A 19622-nucleotide genomic window follows, 5' to 3' on the forward strand; every position below is an offset into this window, starting at 1 on the left:
CAATCTCTTAGTCTTAAAAAGTTCATGAAATCAATAGTACAAAATGTGCAAAATGTAGAGAATTTTCAAATTATGTCTATTTTTACGAAAATTACTGAACCAAGGAATATGCAAATATTCTGAGTCGAATACGTAAGCACACACATGCATATTTTCAGAGAGGATATAAGCACGCAAAGTATTTTCGGGGATCTGCGTGTTTTGGTGTACTCTTTCACGACACTCGTCGTGTGCCAAGTGTTGTCTGAAATTTGTGAAAACAGTTTCAGAGCACAGGATCTCTATGGAGAAGACCTCAATAAGGTCAACCAAGGTCCACAAGTGAGGAATGAGGATCGTTATTTGGCACTCTCAGTGTGCCAACACAGGACTACTACAGATTCATAGCTATCATGTGAGCTGTATGCTGCCACTGGAACTTGAGGTTCACAGTCTACAGTTGCTCGAAGGCTCTATGAGATAGGCTGTATGCCAAAATACCCAGTGTTTTGCATCCTGCTCACTGCAGTACAAAACAGAGCATGTTTTGCATATTCAAGATTTAGTCCGGATGTAGTTCTTGGAATATCTGTATATGGAGTGACCTTGGAACAGGATACTATCATGGAAAAGGATCATGGTGATGCTGATGTTATAGTTTGGGCAGGCATTATGTTGGACGGCTGCACATCCCTGCATATGTTTGACAAAAGCTTCCCAACTCTCATGAGGTACAAAGTGGAGATCTTAGAGCCATATTCTTTACTTTTCAGGAGCACAGTTGGTCCTGGGTTCCTGTTAATGGATGACAATGCTCGTCTTCACAGAGTTCAACTGATCAACATTAACCTGAAAGTGAGGATATTCACCTCATAGATTGGTCAGCTAGATCCTCTGATTTTAACATTGTAGAGCATTATGGAATGCTGTTGAAAGGGCAATTTCATCTTGCCATCTCCCTCCTAGAACCATCCCGGAGTTAAAAACTGTCTTGCTGCTGGAGTGGGATTGACTACCTCAGGGAACTCCTCGACTACCTCCTATCCAGTATACCGTCATATTGCATGACCTATCTGACTGTGAGAGGGACTATATCCCATATTACTCATTTTCAGTTCAATATCACAACATGGGTTTTGGACATACTTGCACTATGAGCTTTACTAATAATAATCATAGGCACATAAAATGACTTATGGATGGTACATCTCTTTCTCTGTTATAAATCTATATTCATACTAAATTTCATTAAAATTTGTCTATTAATTTTCCAGAAATTCAACATAATATGCAAATTTTCTTAATTTTGCACACACACATTTTTAATTTATGTAAATAAAGTTATGATCTAGCTAGCTATACTGGAGCCTGCCACTGAAAATGAATTATCATTTGAAGGGGGGAAAAAAGTTGATCAATATTTTTTATGATAATCTTCATAGAAATGCTTGTCAGTTAATATATTAACATCATAAACCTTTCTCTGAACTAATATTTTAGTTGTGTAGAAATACAAACATTTCTGTTTTCAGTGTGCGTACAGCCCTGATTGGGTGTGGAACTGAGCCAAGTCATACTGTCACCTGTATGGTGCTCAAGGCTCTGTCAGACAAGTGAGATAAGTCACAACACACAACAGATGTTTAGATATATTTTTCCTGATTTTAGTTTCAATACACTGATCAAAGCTTCACACTTTTTAATAGTTAAGACAGATGATTTGAATAACATAGAATCTGTTTTGAAGTCTGTTACCTGCCATTCTGTTCACTCTTGAAATTAAATTCATTTAATTGTTTTTGTTTCCTTAACATTCTAATTATATGCAATGAAATTTTATTTCAACACCACAGTGAAATAGAGTCCTTTACTTGCATCTCTATTCCAGTATTTATCACTAAGCTAAACTACTTTTTATTCTTACATTGTTCCTACTTTAAGGTCTTTACAATGTGCTTTAGATTTCTGTTTCATGAAAGTTCTTGCTGTTGACAGGTTCTTTCTCTGCTACTGATAGAGTTGTAAAATCTTTTTAAGCATTACAATTTAACTTTTTAAGCATTACAATGCAAGAAGCATTGCAATTTAACTTTTTAAGCATTACAATGCAAGAAGCATTACAATTTAACTTTTTAAGCATTAAAACAAATATAACTGATTGTCATCTCATTGCTGTTTCCTATAAATAATAAAAACGCTTGTATTGCTCATATATTAAACTAAATTATTTTTCTTCAATTTATAAAATTCATTGTCTTAGGAGATGTTAATTTAAATTCTTATGAAAATAACTATATTCTTTACTGATGCTATTCAATATACAATGTCAAATTAAGAAAGCATTGGAAAGCTTAAATTTTATGCCAAAAAAGGAGATATATATAACAACTTTTAAGTTGAAGCATTCTTTTAAGAATGTTAAAATTATTAAAACTTCCAGAGATTTCTTTAATTGGTGGATTTGATTTCGTGGAAAGTTTTCATGTTTCTAAAAATATATTAACTTTATCTAATGATATACATTTAAATGCATTTCCACCTCTCAAAATATTTAAGAACCTTATCTCTTTAATTTTCAAGCTTTTTGTTACCATTTTATTTAACAGATAGAGCTGGGATGTTACGTCCTTCATTATTAATAAATTAGTTGTTTCATTTATTTAAGCAATGTGCAGAATATTTTTGTTTCTTGAAAAGGAACTCTTGCCAGTCTCCCTTAAAATGTACAAATTTTCTATAAAATTAAACAAGTTAAATGTAAATATTAAGAAGAGTCTTGGAATTTATACCATTCTTATACCTATATGAATAAAAACTATTTCTAAACATACATGTTACTACTAAAGAACATTATTCAACATTTGAAAAATTTTATTATAATAATATCTATACATAAATGTTAATTACATTTTATGTTTAAAGATAAATATATACATCAAAATATTATTTCAATTTTATGCTCCTTACAACATGTGTAGAAATTCCAGTGGGCTCTCCTTCATATCGCTTTAATTCTCTTACAACCTCTCGGACCTAAAGTAATTACAACAGTCAATGAATTATAAAAGTTTAAAGTATGAATTTATATTTAAAATTTTTCACAGTATGACTGCTCCACTTTTAGACTGTATTTAAAGAAAATAATAATCTAAAAGTGCAGTAAAGTATTGCTTAAAACAAGGGCTGTGGAGTCGGTAGGGAGAATTGTAGGTAGATTGACCGACTCCCTCATATACAGTCAAATATGGAAAATCTGCCGACCTGAAATCCGCGTTGCCTCTCAGAATATACACATTCAATTTATAGGTTATGGAAACCGCAACATTGAGTACGAAATATTGAAGAAAAAAATACTTGCCGAATAATAACATCATAATTAACAAATAATAATGAGTCATAAAGGAAATACCAAATTATTGACATCCTGATAAAAGTTTTTTTCCCTCTAACCTGCATTGAGGTAAAAAACAGACGGTTCACTCAGCTCTTCTTTCAAGTTCACGATTGCCATTGTTGTAATTTCTGAGCTTTGTTATTTCACAAGATTATTTAGCGCTGCTTTTTTTTTATCCAGATATTTTGTAGATAAATTAAGAATATTTTAAATTTCAGCCCTTTTTAATACAATTACAGATTAGAAACGCACTCGTGATTTTACTGCTTGCAATGTTGAAAAATGTAAACACGTTGCATTGACAATAATGCAAATTCTACAAAAGATGGAGACAGGTGCTGCTCCTCGGTTTATAGCAGAATCATATGGAATTGCGTTACGACTGTGTATGATATACGGAAAAATAAAGAAAAGCTGTTGATATTTTACAGCAACAGTGATTCTAACACCGGAATCGGAAACCAGAAATCTTTGCATGAGGCGAAATCGGCAAACCTCGATGCTGTGTATATTTAATACAATGAATAATCAATTTATATATGTAATAATAATTTAATTCATATAATAAGTTATTGCAATAATGTATATAATAATTTAATTAAATGTATCTAATACGCCTTATTTATTTTGCACTTTTAGTCTGAATTTATCTTTTCTGTCTTGAAATCCGCACAACCTCTGGTCCCAAGCTTTGCGGATTTCTGGAATTCTACTGTATAAATATATACACATAGGTTACAGCTTATTTCTGTAATATAAAAGAAGTAATAAATGTTACAGGGAAAAAAAAAAAAAACATTGATGGCATAGCAGATTATTTATATTAATTAACATTTATTATGAAATGGAAAAACTGGCATTAGTTATTTCTAAGAAACAGTATAGCTTCGGCAATATCTTTGTTGGAGGACCATAGATCCGATTTGATAAATTTCAAAGCTGAGAAGAGTCTTTCCACACTAAATTGAGTAGGAGGAAGAGCTGTTACTGTTAGGTCTACTTCTTAACTTTTCAGGATAGATTTTTATAAGTTCCAAAAGAGGTGTCTTGCAAGCACAATCATATTTCTCTATTTCTTTAAAGGCCATGTAGAAATCTTGTTTGTACATGGCCTTTAAAGAAATTGTTTATTTTCATTCGCTTTGCCTTAGCCTTTTCAATATTATCCAAAAATATTTCTCAAAATCTAATTCATCAATGGAAAAGGATGATAGAGACTCAATTGCAATGTCTGCAGTTTGACTGTCTTGATTCAAATTCTTCATTTGTTCTGAGAATAATTTCATTCTTTATGAAAGTTCATAGATGGCTTTCTTTGCCTTTTTAATTTGTTCGTCATCCAAGAAAATTCAATGTTTGGGATCTACATATATTGAACCCAACAAGATCTCATTGTCTAGAAAACTAGTTTATATTTTCTTCATTGAAGAAATGATTCCTTCTGCCCTCCATTTCAGAAAGAACAAACTTCACATTCTTCCATTCTTGCCTCCTGTCAAATCTTCAGATTTCAGCCTTTTTGTGGCTATATATGGTGTAGAAAGAGTTTCCAATTCTGCAAGATCATTCCACAGTCTTTCTGTTAATGGAACATTAGAGTTATCTACATCTTCTAAAAAAGTTCTTAATTCTAACAACCTCTTTATCATCAAATATGTACTTCCTTATCACGCTGCTTTATCAATTTAACGCGCTGCTCCTTTTCTTGCTCGCTTCCTAAGAATGGCATCAATTTGGGAGTTTTTGCTGCTATTGCTGCTCACCTAAATTTATTTACCAGTGAGATTTGTAACTAAATGAATCAGTTTAATCACTAATGGCAAATATCACATCCATCTTCCTCCTTTATATTTATTTATAATATGTTAATAAAATAGAAAATAACCATTTATTAATGTATATTGTCCATAAATAAAAAGATTGTGATTAATTTTTTTCAATTCATTTTAATTTCTTTTCAAATTTAAACTGTCCAACAAAAACTGGAGTCAGAGTTGACCTGTTTTTAGCGACTCCAGCTCCGACTCCTTTTACCCCAAAATCTGCCCGACTTCGACTCCATAGCCCTGGTTAAAACAGTGGAATGCTGGAAACTAGCAGGAAAACTTTTACTGGATAATACAATAATTTGCAGTGAAAGACTAATATTTAATGTTAAGTGTCTTCGAAACATGCTTTCATGCAAACTTGTACTTACTTGTCCTTTCCTACGTATTTTTGCTTTCCTATACTTCATTCTATGACGAACTCTTGGATTCCTGTATTCCTTCTTGCGGTGGGGTACTAAACCTTTATTCTTGGCAATCTGAAAATTTTAATAAAAAATAATTTAAAAAAAAAACTGTAGTGGTTTTTAAAGAAGTGGTATTTACTATGTTAATGTACTTAATGATTAACTTGAATTACTAAATTAGAGCAAACTGGGAAATCAATGGGTACAAAAAAGCAGAGTTCTGCCATATGATTTCTTAAAAACTATTTCAATTGTTTATGCACAAAACCTAAACTTCTATAAGCAAACCATAATTCCTTTGCAAATCAGTTCTGTATTTGGTTTTCAGAAAGTAAATATAGCTATTTTTAAAATTCAACTGCTATGAATAGTTAGAAAATTAAATACCTCAAATATTAATGCTTTATACATACAGTAAAATCTAATTTAACAAAGACAAATTTTCATATGGTCAAGATGTCTCACTGAGAGATGTTGAAAGTAAACAAAAGGTTTGTTGCATTCTTGCCAAGGTATGTCATTTTCATTACTTTTTCCCCCAAATTGGCAGTTTTATGTAAAAAAAATTATCACTATAATTTTGCCTATAGTCACTTTCACACACAAATATTCCCATTAAAAAAATTTGATATCATGGAAAATTTATTCAACCAATCAAATGCATAGGATTTTGAGCCTGATTTACTTTAAACATTTCTGTTTCTGAAATTACAGACATTGTAATTAAAAATATTTCTCTTAAATGGTTGATGATTTTAATATAAACATTTCTTCAAACATAATCTGTTCATACACATGTGTCAAAATGTTTCTCACTTTAGTATTATGCAGCTGTTGGAATTTAAGATTGCTTTACAAGATACAGAAAATATTACAAATGCATTCATTTACATTTACCGGTAAAGAAGCTGCATCTTTTCCAGCTGTTTAAATTAAAAAAATTAAGGTGCATCTCATAATCTGCAAATCTGAATTTCTTTTCTACTTCTTCTTAGTCTTTTTTTTTTAAATGGCTGCACAAAACTAGTCTTCAAACAGCCATTACTTGGTGTATTATCAGCACCAACAGCTAAACAATTATCCAGAGAAACTGCATTTTCCTTCAAAGCTATAATAACAATGCTGTATTAAAGCCTGTCAAATCTTCAAGTAAGCCTTTCAAAATAGAGACACTGAGTAAACCACATTCAGTTCCTGAAGAGTATATTTAAAAAACAGCATTTTTGCAAGATACACTTTTCATCAGTATTATTACTTTTATGTGTAGAAAGGCAGAATAGAATTGTTTTAATGCAGCAACTCAAGATTTATTTTTTATATTAATTTCTTTAAAAGCTGCAGTCACTTTTGCTCTTTGAGTAATCTTAGCGATTTTGTTACCGGACATTTTTCTACATAAAGTTTTAGCATAATCACAGGCTTTCAGTGGCAGATTATGCTCCAATAAAAAGGTGAAAAACAGGCATTCCACATTATTAAATTTTTGGATCTTTGTTTTAGGGAAACAGAACCATATTCAAAACTGCCTACAAGCAAAACCAAAAACCAGTGATGAGAAAATTGTGAAATTTTGTGGTGGACTTAATGAAGGGATGAAAATTTCTTTCAGAAAAAAAGTTACAAACAGACCACCAGAGGTCAAAATATTAATAAATTATACATTTAGCCACAATAGTTTTGCAATTTTACAAATTCTGTTAGAGAGAGAGAGAGGGAAAAAAAAAAAAAAAAAACAGAAAATCCACACTATACTTCACTTTTGGTGAATGCAATGGAACTTCTAATACACCATTTAAAGGAAAATGCACTTCATCTGTCCAGAGGATATTTCCAGGCCACTATGAATCGAGCTCAAAGTGAGCAAGAAACTGAAGTGAGAACTGGAGTCGAGAGTCAAAAATCATGTGGAAAGAACTGATGCACTAGTGAAAGTTTATAAGGATAATATCTCATAAACTTATTGTTATTGTGAACAAACAACAAGAACATTGAAAACAAAATCTCTGAGAATGTTATTTCAAAGCTCAGACATGAAAAATGAGCAACGCCCTCGCTGGGACTTGGGACCTCTCGAATATGCATCGAGTTGTGCTGACCATTACACCATGAAGGCATGCATCCCCCTTTTAAAGAGCAACTGGGGATTAGGGGACCCAGTCGCCAAATCCTGGTGGTCCAGAATCGTCATCCACCACCTTTTTTTAGTTTGGGCACCACTGTAGAGACATTAGGATATTTCAAAGCAGGAGACTTGAAAAATGAGTGATGCCCTTGCCAGGACTCAAACCTCTTGAATATGCACTGAGTGTGCTGACCATTACACTATGAAGGCCTTCTAAGAAGGCGGGATAAATACTTTATAAGGTTTTAAAGTAAAATGCTCTTTGATGATGCTATTTATGACTAATTTCATTAAAATTTCACAATTTTCTGATCACTGGTTTCACTTGTAGGCAGCTTTGAAATAGGGTTTCTTGATTTTAGACACCTTGTATATTTCTTTATTTTTCAAATACAGTATATATTGTCCTTGGGCTTTTTGTATATATGCATACTTTAGAATACTGACCCTTCCATTGTGCAAAATCCAAAAATGGTAGAGACAAATAAAATCACTGTTCTTGATGAAATCTGTAAAAGATTTTTGAAAAATAAAACAATATTTTACTTTTTTTGCAGATATATAACCATGACAAAAAGTCACAAAAAATCTTAACATTTTCTTAAAGCATTTGAAATTCATATTATTTAGCAAATCATAGAAATTTAATGAGCAGATTGTATCTTATTTTATGCACATTGGCTGATACGTTCTATTTGACCTACAGCTTGATGTTCACGGAAGAAGCATAACATGATGTTTTTAGACACATCTACTCTCATACATGTAGCAAGCATGCCATTAATTAAAAAAAAAGGGGGGGAGGGAGAAATTGCTCTTATATGGTTGTGAGCAATGAAATATTAAGATATAAAATTTAAAAAAAATTAGAAATATATAGCAAATTGGACAGGTGAGAGTATGGTTGAAAAAGTCTGTGATCTAACTTAAAACACTGGGGGGGGGATGAAGAGGTTCAGTTTCTAAACAAAAAGAATACTGAGTGTTGGCTTGGCATTTATTTGGGTGGCGACAACACTGACATCTGCTAAGTCAATATATTATTGACTTTCAGTTATCCTTCTTAACAATCAGACTATACTATATATTCTGTGCTACAGTTTGCTGAAGAAACAGTTGCTTGATTAACAAAAAATAAGCAACTCTACAGTTACCTGATATGTTATAATCCTTTTTTCACCAGATGCATCTTCCTCCATATCCATAGGTTCTTCACAGATTTCACCTCTAAATTAAAAATATAAATCATAAATAAAATAAAACATTATACATGTAAAAATATATAACAATCACAACTTTATTATTTTTTTAATCCAATACATTTCAAGCATATTAAATATTTTTTTGAAACAGCTATTTTGTAAATTCACAGCTTTGGCCAAATGATATGTTTCTATCAAAAAGTAAAATATATTTTGAAATTTTGTTTTAAACTGTGACAAGTACATAAAGAAATGACTTAGATGCTATAAAAATCATCAATCAAAAATGTATTTGTACGATATAATACTAACCCATAATTTATACAAATAGAAAACATACTTAATTCATTTTAATCAAGATGTTATATCAATTATATTTTATGTTTTCTTGTATTGCCAACAGTGATTTACTAATCAGCAGCAAAAAGGTTAAAGGGAAACGTTTTCTGTGAAGAATTTGCAAAATATTTTATCTTTGAAGCAATTTAAAAAAAAAGAAGAAGAAGAGGCAGAATTTTTAAACTGGCACTTCTTAAACGTTTTTCATTCAAAACCTTTTTTTTTTTTTTAATCACTGAGATACTGAGATTTTTCCTTGATCCAGATATTAAATATAGAATAAATTTATAAAAAAAATCTGAAAGGTTTCAAATTTTAAATTACATCCAAAGGGGCGTTTTTTTAACATTTTGTGTGTTACCTTTATTTATTAATTATTATGTTCTTCACACTTAAACCGTAAAATTCAGTTCAAGAGCAATATCACAAAATAATTTTAAAATGAGCATATCTTTAGAATTTCCATTACACAATATCTCACGCTAGAGATAAAAATATTTTTTCTATACAATGTTGCCACTGCTTGCTTTGAAATCATTGAGTGTGTAAATCAAAAATTCGCTTAAGTTTTACAAAATATGAAATGGCTTCCAGATACCCATATTTGAAGGATTACATTATTCAAAATTTGATGGCTCTAGGTACCATTGTTTTATCACAGTGTGAGAAATATACATGCATTTATGCAGATTCTTCATTATTTAATTTCTTTAAATATAATACAGGGTGATAATATTTGGTGGCAACAATTTGAAAAATGAAACAACGTGAAATGCCAAAACGAAATTAATAGTCCTTTTAGGCAAATTGCCCCTTTGGAAAAAAAAAAAAAAAAAAGAGACAAGTAGTCTAGTTGAATTTGCAAATGAAACTAATATTTTTTTTCATATAAACTGAGGAGCAGGCAATTGATTATAAAATTTAAAAATCTGTACTAGTAATATATGGCAGAATATTTACTTTTGCAGTGGTTCATATGAACTACATTCTCATATTATGCTTAAATATCAATACAAATACAGGTATACTTAAGATATTATGGGTTTGGTTCTAATTCATTGAAACAAAAACTGTCACATCTCCTAGTACATTTTAAAAAAAAATTGTACCTATTGTAATCTATGAAATAACAGGACTCTTTAATTTCCTTTTTAGAAATCTCCCAACATTCAAAATTCAAAAATGTATTTCATAGGCTGGATATTCATTGACATTGAGGCAGGAAATCATGCATCCTGCAAGGCCAAGCTTCGAATTTGTCCATTTACCTACTTTAAAATTTAATCCTTTTCTCTATGAGATTACATTTTCTGGTTCTTAATTTAAAATGAGAATCTCTAAATCTTAATTTGAAATGATAACCATCTTCCTCTAATTCAAGGAATTGATTCTAATTTCATTGTAATTATTGTGATTTGCCATCATCTTAAAGTATATGAACTTCTAGGCATACCTGCATGTTTCGTAATATCCCTCGAATTAACAGACTACTGTAATTTTTACAACACAAACTTTAACATACAAAATTATTTACAATTACAGTTTCATATCGACAGCTAAAGAGAGATGCTCTCTTCATGGCTGACTGAATGATCTGAACTGACGCAAGAGAAGAACTTCAAATTCATAATACACTCTGACAGTTGGATTCGTAATCCAATACTTCTATTATTTAAACACAATAGAATGTATAGTAAGAGTTATGACAGAAATATCAAATACGTAAATGGAACTTAAATACGATAATTAATAAACAGATATCACACGAATGTTTCATACAGATTTTTTACGTATATTGCCTTGTGGCAAGTGCATGTTCACAACTTTTACTCTCCCATCACTTCCACTGGATATTTCCTCACTCTTCCTGTTAACCACTTAGTATCTGGTAGGTCTTCTTCCTTTGGCAGCATTAAGGTCCCAACTTTTACAATGTTCTTACTCAGTTGCCATTTATGATGTTCTTGCAGATTATAAAAATAATTTTTTTTCCAAAGTTTCCAGATCATTTGAGAGAATTTAGAAACCTTTTCCCATTTGCTAAGCCTATTTTCACTGATATCTGTAATTAGCAGTTCTGTGATGGGTCTCCCAATAAGAAAATGCCCAGGAATTAGAGTTTTAAAATCATGAAAATCAGCTAGCAATGAAGTCAATGGTCTGGAGTTTAGAACTCCTCCAGATTCCGCTAAGACTGTAAGAAATTCTTCCAAAGTAAAATTATAATTTCCGGCTAGGTATTTTAAATGAAAGCTGAGGAATTTTATGCCAGCTTCATATGATACCTCAAAATTAGAAAATCCAGGAGGGTTAAAATGCCAATCATTTTCCCCCTTAGTGAAATATTGAACCAATGGTTCATCTGGAGAATTTATAATTTTTAGAAGTCATTTTAGTTCAGCATCTATGCCAATAAAATTTCATACATTGTCTATGAAAATCTTAGAAGACTTACCTCTCCTAGAGAAAAATCTTTTCAAACTAGCAATGAAACCTGCTGATGTTAAATCACTCACAAAGTCTAGTGTACAAAAACATACATAAAATGCTACATATATCTTTCACAATACCCCTTTCCTCTACTTTTGAATTTCGTGTAAAAAAGGCCCACGAAATCTATATCAATAACTGTTAATGCAGGAGAAAGTTCTATGCATTCCTTAGACAGCTGGCCCATCAACTGTTGCTCTAAGACTGCTTTGTTTTTTGTGCACATCTGCACAAATTCTTGACATTTAACAGTCAATACTTCTTATGTATTAGGTGCAACAAAGTCTAGGTCCTACATGCAAATATTTCAAAGGAAATACTGTACAATCATGCAAGTTAAGTTATGTTTAGATGACAGGACAATAGGATGTTTAATGTTATCATTAATACTAGAATTGATTATTCATCCTCCAATGCAAATAGGCCCATTTTTATGAAGAAAGCAGTTGAGAGAAGATAATTTACATTTACTCTTCACATTCTCACATTTCATTATGACAGAAATTTCTTCCAAACACCAACTCTGGGCAAATTTTAAAAGAAAAAAATTTGAATCGCTCAACTCTTGACACTTTAAATACCCACTTTTCATCTCTTTTGGATTTCTACAGTTATAGATAAATCTGAAAACAAAAACTATACGAATAAGTTTAGAAAAATTATTTGTAATTTTAAGCAAATTATTATGAAACAAGACATTTTGGTTAATTACACCAAAACATACATTCCCTTCTACACAGGAACCCCCTTTTCAATTCTGAAATCTAATATTCTTCAGAAGCTGAATTATTGCACTTACTGAGACCTAATTTTTCCCCAAGAATTCAGGACCTGACCACCAGGTCTCATTTTTTTAAAAAGACCTTCTGCATTAACCCCTCTTATCACAAGGTTAGCATATATTCAATTTACCAAGTATGTATGACCAAGCTTCAGGGTTGATAAAAGCCTGAATCTCTTTCACACGACTGGAGACAAATTGTTTCCACTTACAATGAGGTCTCTTAATCCAGAACAATGTGATCTGGGAATCTGTCCAAAAATAAAATGTACTTGTCCTGTTTTGTTTTATAATTTGTTCTACTTCCTTCACAAGTCTGGCTGTGAGTAATGCCTCATGAATTTCAAGTTTCGGTACAGCCAGTTTCTTTAATGGGGCAACATGACTCTTCAAAGCAATTAAGTTCACTGAAATTCTGTCAACATATTTAACTCTGAAGTCCACTGCAGTTCTGTATACCTTTTAGCTAGCATCAGAAAAGGCATGGATTTGAAGTTGGTTGGCGTCACCTAGCCTACAATTGAGAATCATCCTAGAAGCTTTCAAGTTCATAATATCAGACAACTCAAACCTCCATTGAGTATACATTTGAAGATGGTCTGCTGGAAGTTCTGTATCCGACGAACACTTCCTAAGACACAGTTCTTGAAAAAGACATTTAAGTCTGTGAACGGCATTAGAAGACCGAGTACATAGTACAATTTGCCAGCTGTTTTTAGCACAATTCTTTTTGTAGCCCTTTTACTTTTATTGCATTCAAACATGTGTTTCACATCAGTAGTTGTGTAGTCTTGGTGTGTATTTTAATTACGGCAAAGCACACTAGGGCTATCTGCCTAAGGGGAGGGATGCCTTCATGGAGGACTTTCCAAGGGAAACTGTCTCACATACACATTACACATGGGGAAAACCACGAAAACACCCATGCAGCCAGCCTGTTCGTGGGATTCGAACCTCGGACCGAACTACCAGTGTTCAGCGACTTTTACCGCTTGGCCGCTGGTGGGCCAAATTGTTATGTAGTCTTCGCACATGCCATGGAAGACCAAGAAACTTTTGTAGCTTGTCACTAGGTTTGGCCTCTGAATGAATGGGATGGGTTTTGAACCTGTTATCTTCTGGTGTTTGTACCAGTTCCTTGCTGTTGGAACTCCACTTACATTCAATCCTGCATCAGCCATAATAACATTGGCTTCAAGCAACATCTGAAAGGCAGATGAGACACTATCAAGGGCTCCTACCAAATTGTTGACATGCACACATTTATCGAGCATTTCCACTGTGTCGAGATGCAACAAGAAACTTTTCAATGTGTTCCTTGATAATGGCAGACACTAAGAACAGACTGCCGTTGATAACTAAGAAAACACGGCAAAATTTGAAATTATTGATATAACAATGTTAATTTATACTTAGGTTTTTATGGAGACAGAACAGAATGATGTGATGAACCTGTTAGGTTGTATCAGACTCTTGCTATGTAATATTCTTAAAATTAAATGTGATATTTGTAACTTAAACCTGTTAATAAATTATTGTTACACTACAAAGAACTCTTTTATAAGCCCATCCAATATGACCCCTCCACAACACAAATTTCAATTTTTGGTCTTTGTGTAAAACTGGTTCTAAATTTCTTACTTTATGTGTTTACTTATATATATGAAAAAATGTTCAAAGTAAACAATGCAAATGAATAGAAATTTTCAAAATAGCTATTTAAAGAACTATAGTTCAACCATTCAATTCAAACACTTAAAATGAAATTCTAAAAAGAAAATCTAAAAATAAAAGCTGCAATTAAACAAAAATATGAAGCAAAAATATATGTAAGGAAAATCCCCCCCCCCAATTTGTGCAGAATGAAAGGGAAACTGAAATAGGTTACTGAAAACAGAGAAGTTCACAAAGTAAATTATGCTTGGCACAAAGAAGAAAAAAAGTGTGCCAAAGTAAATTTTCAAATTATTGATTAAAATTCACAAAATTTGACTCGGGTATTACGGCGAGTTGCAGAATCAAAATATGGGGAAAAAAAAAAAGATTTGCAAGAAAAGTCTGATTTTGTGTCAAAATATGTATGCTAGAACAATGCTATGTATAAATTTAATACATATCCTATGTTGTGCTTTAAAGACATGAAAAATGCAAAAATGCAAGTTGAATTTCGTCAATCAGCCCAGTAAAATGAGAGATATAGAACTGTTCCATTTTTTTTTTTTTTGACTGAGTGTACAACTATATAATAATGATAAAAATATAGTCAGAATATTACACAGAAACATAGGCGAAAAAATGCTGTTAACATAATGTTGCTGACTGATAAAATTGATGCAGGATCATTACAAACCAAACAATTTTCACTTACAGATTTTTTTCCTGTTCTGTATTTTCTTTCTTTTGTTGCTCCTTCATATCCATATATAATGAAAAGATTTCTTTTTCTGCTTCTGTTTCAAACTGTTTATTTTTCTATTATAATAAAATAAAAATTAATGTAAACTTTATATTTCCCATGTGATACATAACAATAAAAACACTACATACATATTGTTACGAAATGTAAAGGCGTGGTGAGATGGCTTCCTTGCAAAGCAGTTTTAGGGTTGCCACATTTGGCACCAAAATTGGCAATTTACCATGGACGGTTGGAGAACTTTCTGGAACGAATTCTTAACCGGTTTAACCCAGAATGTTCCTGGACACAAGCCAAAAGCTATATAAACCCTGCTGGTCTGCAGTCAGAGAGTGTGCGTCTCTCATCGAGTGAGTGTGTATTGTCTAGCGAGTCAATCCCTGCGGAAGTGATCGCGTTGACAGCCGGCCAGCGAGTGCCGAGTGTGTCGTCGAGGGCACCGAAAGATTCTCGTAGAGCATTGCGGTTAGTGCATCGTCGAGAGAGTGTGTTGAGCTCCGGCAACGACTGAACCAAGAGTCAGGAGCTGTGCTCTGTGTGTCGTTGAGTGTATTGCGAGTTGTAGTGTAAAGAGTCTCGAGAGTACGTGGAGTTCCGAGAATAGACGACTGTAAAACGTGTTTTGGAGCTGTCCTGACAATGCTGACTAATAAAGTATGTTTGGATACTTCATCAAGTGTCATTGTTATTCACTCCAAATCTAAGAGTCCCGTACAAATGTGAGCGAAGAAAATAACATAACAACTGGTATCAGAAGAAAAAAACGTAACAATATGTTAACAAATTTTAAACAGGAGTCCTGTAAAAGCTACATAAATTTAACATAAAAGGCACAATACTCTACAACAGTATTTCTGTTTTTTTTTTTGGGGGGGGGATCATTAGTTTTATTTTTTTCAGGTAATACCTTTTCTTTTTACATTTATGTATGTAAATGGTAATATTTGGCATAATAAAGGGATTTAAATGAATACATGTATTATATGCAAATTATCAACATTCTTTTCACTTTTATTACAAAAATTATATTAAATTTAACAAATATTAGCCTGGTTATTATTTCTTGAGGACCATTTTGAGCTTCTTTAATGATATATGGAATAAAATGTATTACCAAAATTTATAACCATTAAAATACAATTTTTTTCCCTTGCACTGGGTGTGGAATCATAATTCTTCATTCATGTTTTTCCTGAAACTGCAAGTCATTGAAGCACATCCTTTCCATTTTTGACCTTCTCAGAACAATAATTTTTTCTATGCATATTTAATGTCACATTTATGAAAAACCTCTGTATACTACAGAAAATAATATACCCTCTTTTCTTGTTTCTCAGGTACTAATTTTACAGTATTTGTTGCTGTTCTGTAAAACAAAAAATAAAGAAAGTTCAAGTTAAGCATCAAATAATATAAAACTACATAAATTTAATGCATAAATAACACAGATTATATATGAAAAATTTAAAAAGAATTTTAGTAAAATGCAAAATTACTTTTGAGGAGGAGAAATAATTCGCTTTGGAGCAGCTTCTTCAAAACTGATTTCCTCATTTTGTTTCAGTTTTTTCAAAATAATATCTAATTCAGGAAGAATAGTTTCATTGACATTTTCCAATTCATCCAGTAACTAAAGTATGAAAATTTTGACAGTTAAATATTTTTATGTTATTAGTTGATAAAAACATGCACAACGGAAATTTTCCATTACTTAATATTATGATTTTTAATACATAGTGCATCTGAAAAATTGATAAAATCATTTTATTGCAATCCATTGATTGCTGTGCATTTGATCATTTATGTACGAGGGCCATCCAGGAAGTAGATTACGTTTCCGTCTGTGTCCGCTAGGGGCGGGGCTAGCGCGGCCATCTTGGGGTCAGAGCGTTGCGCAGCTCAGTCTGCATCTAGCCGTGCTAGTGAGAGGTTTGTGCTGTGCTCCGTTCAGATACTGTGATGGTTTGAAATGTCTGCGTTAATTGAAAATCCCGCGAGCTGCGAGGTGCGCTCAGTAATAAGGTTTCTGACTGCAAAAAACTGTAAACCGATAGAAATCTATCGGCAGCTTCGTGAAGTGTATGGGGACAACATTATCACTGAAGGTGGAGTGCGTCAGTGGGTCATAAGATTTCAAAATGGCCGAACCAATGTTCACGACGAAGATCGAAGTGGGAGACCCAGCATAAGTGACCGCCGAACTTCTCGAAAAAGTCGATGCTAAAGTCCGTGAAAATCGAAATTTCACAATAACGGAACTTTCTTTGAGTTTTCCACAAATTTCGCGAAGTTTGTTGCACGAAATCATCAGCGAAAAGCTTGGTTACCACAAGTTTTGTGCAAGATGGATTCCAAAAATCTTGACAGAGGACCACAAAAATCAGCGAATGGCTGCAGCGTTGAACTTTTTGGACGCTTACCATAAGGATGGTGACTCTTTACTCGATCGCATCGTTACTGGTGACGAAACATGGGTGAAACATGTGAACTGTGAAACGAAATTGCAATCAATGCAGTGGGGGCACACAAGTTCTCCCCAAAAACCCAAGAAATGCATGCAAACAATGTCGGCAAGGAAGATGATGGCGACTGTTTTTTGGGACAGAAAAGGTGTAATTTTGGTGGACTTCCTGGAAAGAGGCACTACAATAAACTCTCAAAGGTATTGCCAAACTCTCCAAAAACTCAGAAGAGCAATTCAAAACAAGCGCAGAGGAATGTTGAACTCTAAGATCTTGTTGATTCACGACAACGCCCGGCCCCACACGGCAAATGTCACTCGTAAAGTTCTTGAATCTTTTAAGTGGGAGTTGTTTCCTCATCCGCCGTACAGTCCCGACCTGGCACCGAGCGACTTCCACCTATTCCCAGCAATGAAGAAGTGGCTGGCTATGCAGCGTTTTGATGACCACGCACAGCTGCAAGAAGAGGTAACGAAGTGGTTGAAGGCGCAGGCGGCCGAATTTTTCGACGAAGGAATTTCCAAGCTCGTACATCGCTACGATAAATGCCTTAATTTGTATGGTGACTATGTAGAAAAGTAGTATTTGAGTGTGGCTTTCATCTGTATATAATAAAATTTGTTTCCTATACTTTGTTTATTTTTTTATTCCAAAACGTAATCTACTTTCTGGATAGCCCTCGTAATCTGTAAAAATTATCCATCATGCATCTAAGAATGCATGATAGGGAAAAATAACTCAATCCTGCTTCAGCTTCAAGCAATAAAAAATAAATAATATGATACAAACAATAGGATATAGCTCTAACCAGGGTTGGTAAATTTCTTGCATAGTGGAAAAAACTGGCAAAAGAAACTGTTTTTTTAACCTTATTTCAGGTTTATACATTGTATTTTGATATTTATATTTTATTAATATGTCACACTGTAATACTGTTAATTTAAATATTTTTATTTTCTATATTTATTTAATTAGTTCTTTTTAGATGTTTGCAATAACCTTTTTTTGATTAATGTGTGTGTGTGTGTGCATGTGTATGTATATAATAAAGTTGCTCCACACTTTCAAAAACAATATGTTATGGAAAATTCTCAACTTTTTTAAGGAGAAATACACTGGCTACCAAATTATTAAAGATCTAGTACTCGACTTTTGCTATTATAAATTGCGTAAAAATAATTTCTCCACAAAAAGACTTTTTGTACAATTTATTTCAAACACCCATCCTATGCTAGAATCAAAATTAATCAGATTTTTAACAAGTATCAAAATCTACTACGATTACCAACCAACACGAAATAGATAATGAAGGTATCAATTTTCAAGACCACCACTTTAAATGGATTATTTACAATAACGAGAAATTCTAGAAGCACTACAAACTCTAGATATTGAAAATATTAATTGTTCCGAGAGTGTGCTTGGCGCATGTAACTCTTCTCGAAGAAGGGTTAATGTATTTTAAGAGAGTTGCATGTTAGCCTCAGAAGAGGAAGGATGTAGATTTTGCCCTGCGGTAGGAGCAATGTACAGCTCTGAGTTACTGTTACGCTTTGAACCATCTTTTTAATAAATGTTCATTTCGTCTTGTTAAATGGGGCCTTATTAAATCACGAAGTCATCACACCTACAAATTTCTTTCTGTTTCTCAGCCAGATGAACATTATGAAAAACATATGTTTATAGTTATCTAAGGAATGTATGCTTCCTACAAAAAAAAAAAAAAAAAATTAATGGCATTTTGATTGAGGTTAGACTAACTGCTAAAATATATTCAAAATAAAAGATATGTTTACAAATACATGTAAACCAAAAAAAGGTATACAAGACAGAGAAGTACAAATTTAAGATAATTTTTAATGCGGTAGAATATTTAAAAGGTTATCAAATTTTATTTCTAAAGCACATTATTAATTTTTACCTATTTCAAAAGAAAAAAGAAAGTGTGTTAATGCCTATCTCATTTGCTATAGCAGTTTGAGATAGTCAGAAGTTTATTTTCTTTAAAAATAAATGTGTATGCAGAAGTAGGACATGTATCGCACTAATAGAAATGGGCCTTAATTCTGAAATCATGCCTTTTCTGGCAGTTTCAGAAGCTTTATGAACGTTATGAATAACAAATTGTAGCATAAAATAATTACTTTGAACACCGTTTAAATTTGTTTTTCTCATGTTTTGTTTGTTTTCTGATTCACAGAACT

At 32.6% G+C, this 19622-nt stretch overlaps 1 protein-coding gene across 1 annotated transcript in view; it reads right to left on the reverse strand.

The window, feature by feature from the left end:
- Positions 1-2829: 2829 nt before the first annotated feature.
- Positions 2830-19622, reverse strand: part of Sas10 (UTP3 small subunit processome component Sas10) — a 78961-nt gene continuing 62168 nt past the window's right edge. Inside the window, exons 11-16 of the mRNA XM_085823762.1 lie at positions 16453-16586; positions 16274-16322; positions 14909-15012; positions 8883-8955; positions 5571-5678; positions 2830-3012 (exon numbers count right to left, since the gene is read on the reverse strand). Coding sequence (XP_085679888.1) covers positions 2923-3012; positions 5571-5678; positions 8883-8955; positions 14909-15012; positions 16274-16322; positions 16453-16586 — 558 coding nt within the window. The 3' untranslated portion in view covers positions 2830-2922. The remainder of the gene's footprint in view (positions 3013-5570; positions 5679-8882; positions 8956-14908; positions 15013-16273; positions 16323-16452; positions 16587-19622) is intronic.

The sequence above is a fragment of the Stegodyphus dumicola genome, chromosome 1 (assembly GCF_044657685.1).
Source record: "Stegodyphus dumicola isolate Sdum_Otavi_A_Nest chromosome 1, ASM4465768v1".
In the NCBI taxonomy this organism is placed as follows: domain Eukaryota; kingdom Metazoa; phylum Arthropoda; class Arachnida; order Araneae; family Eresidae; genus Stegodyphus; species Stegodyphus dumicola.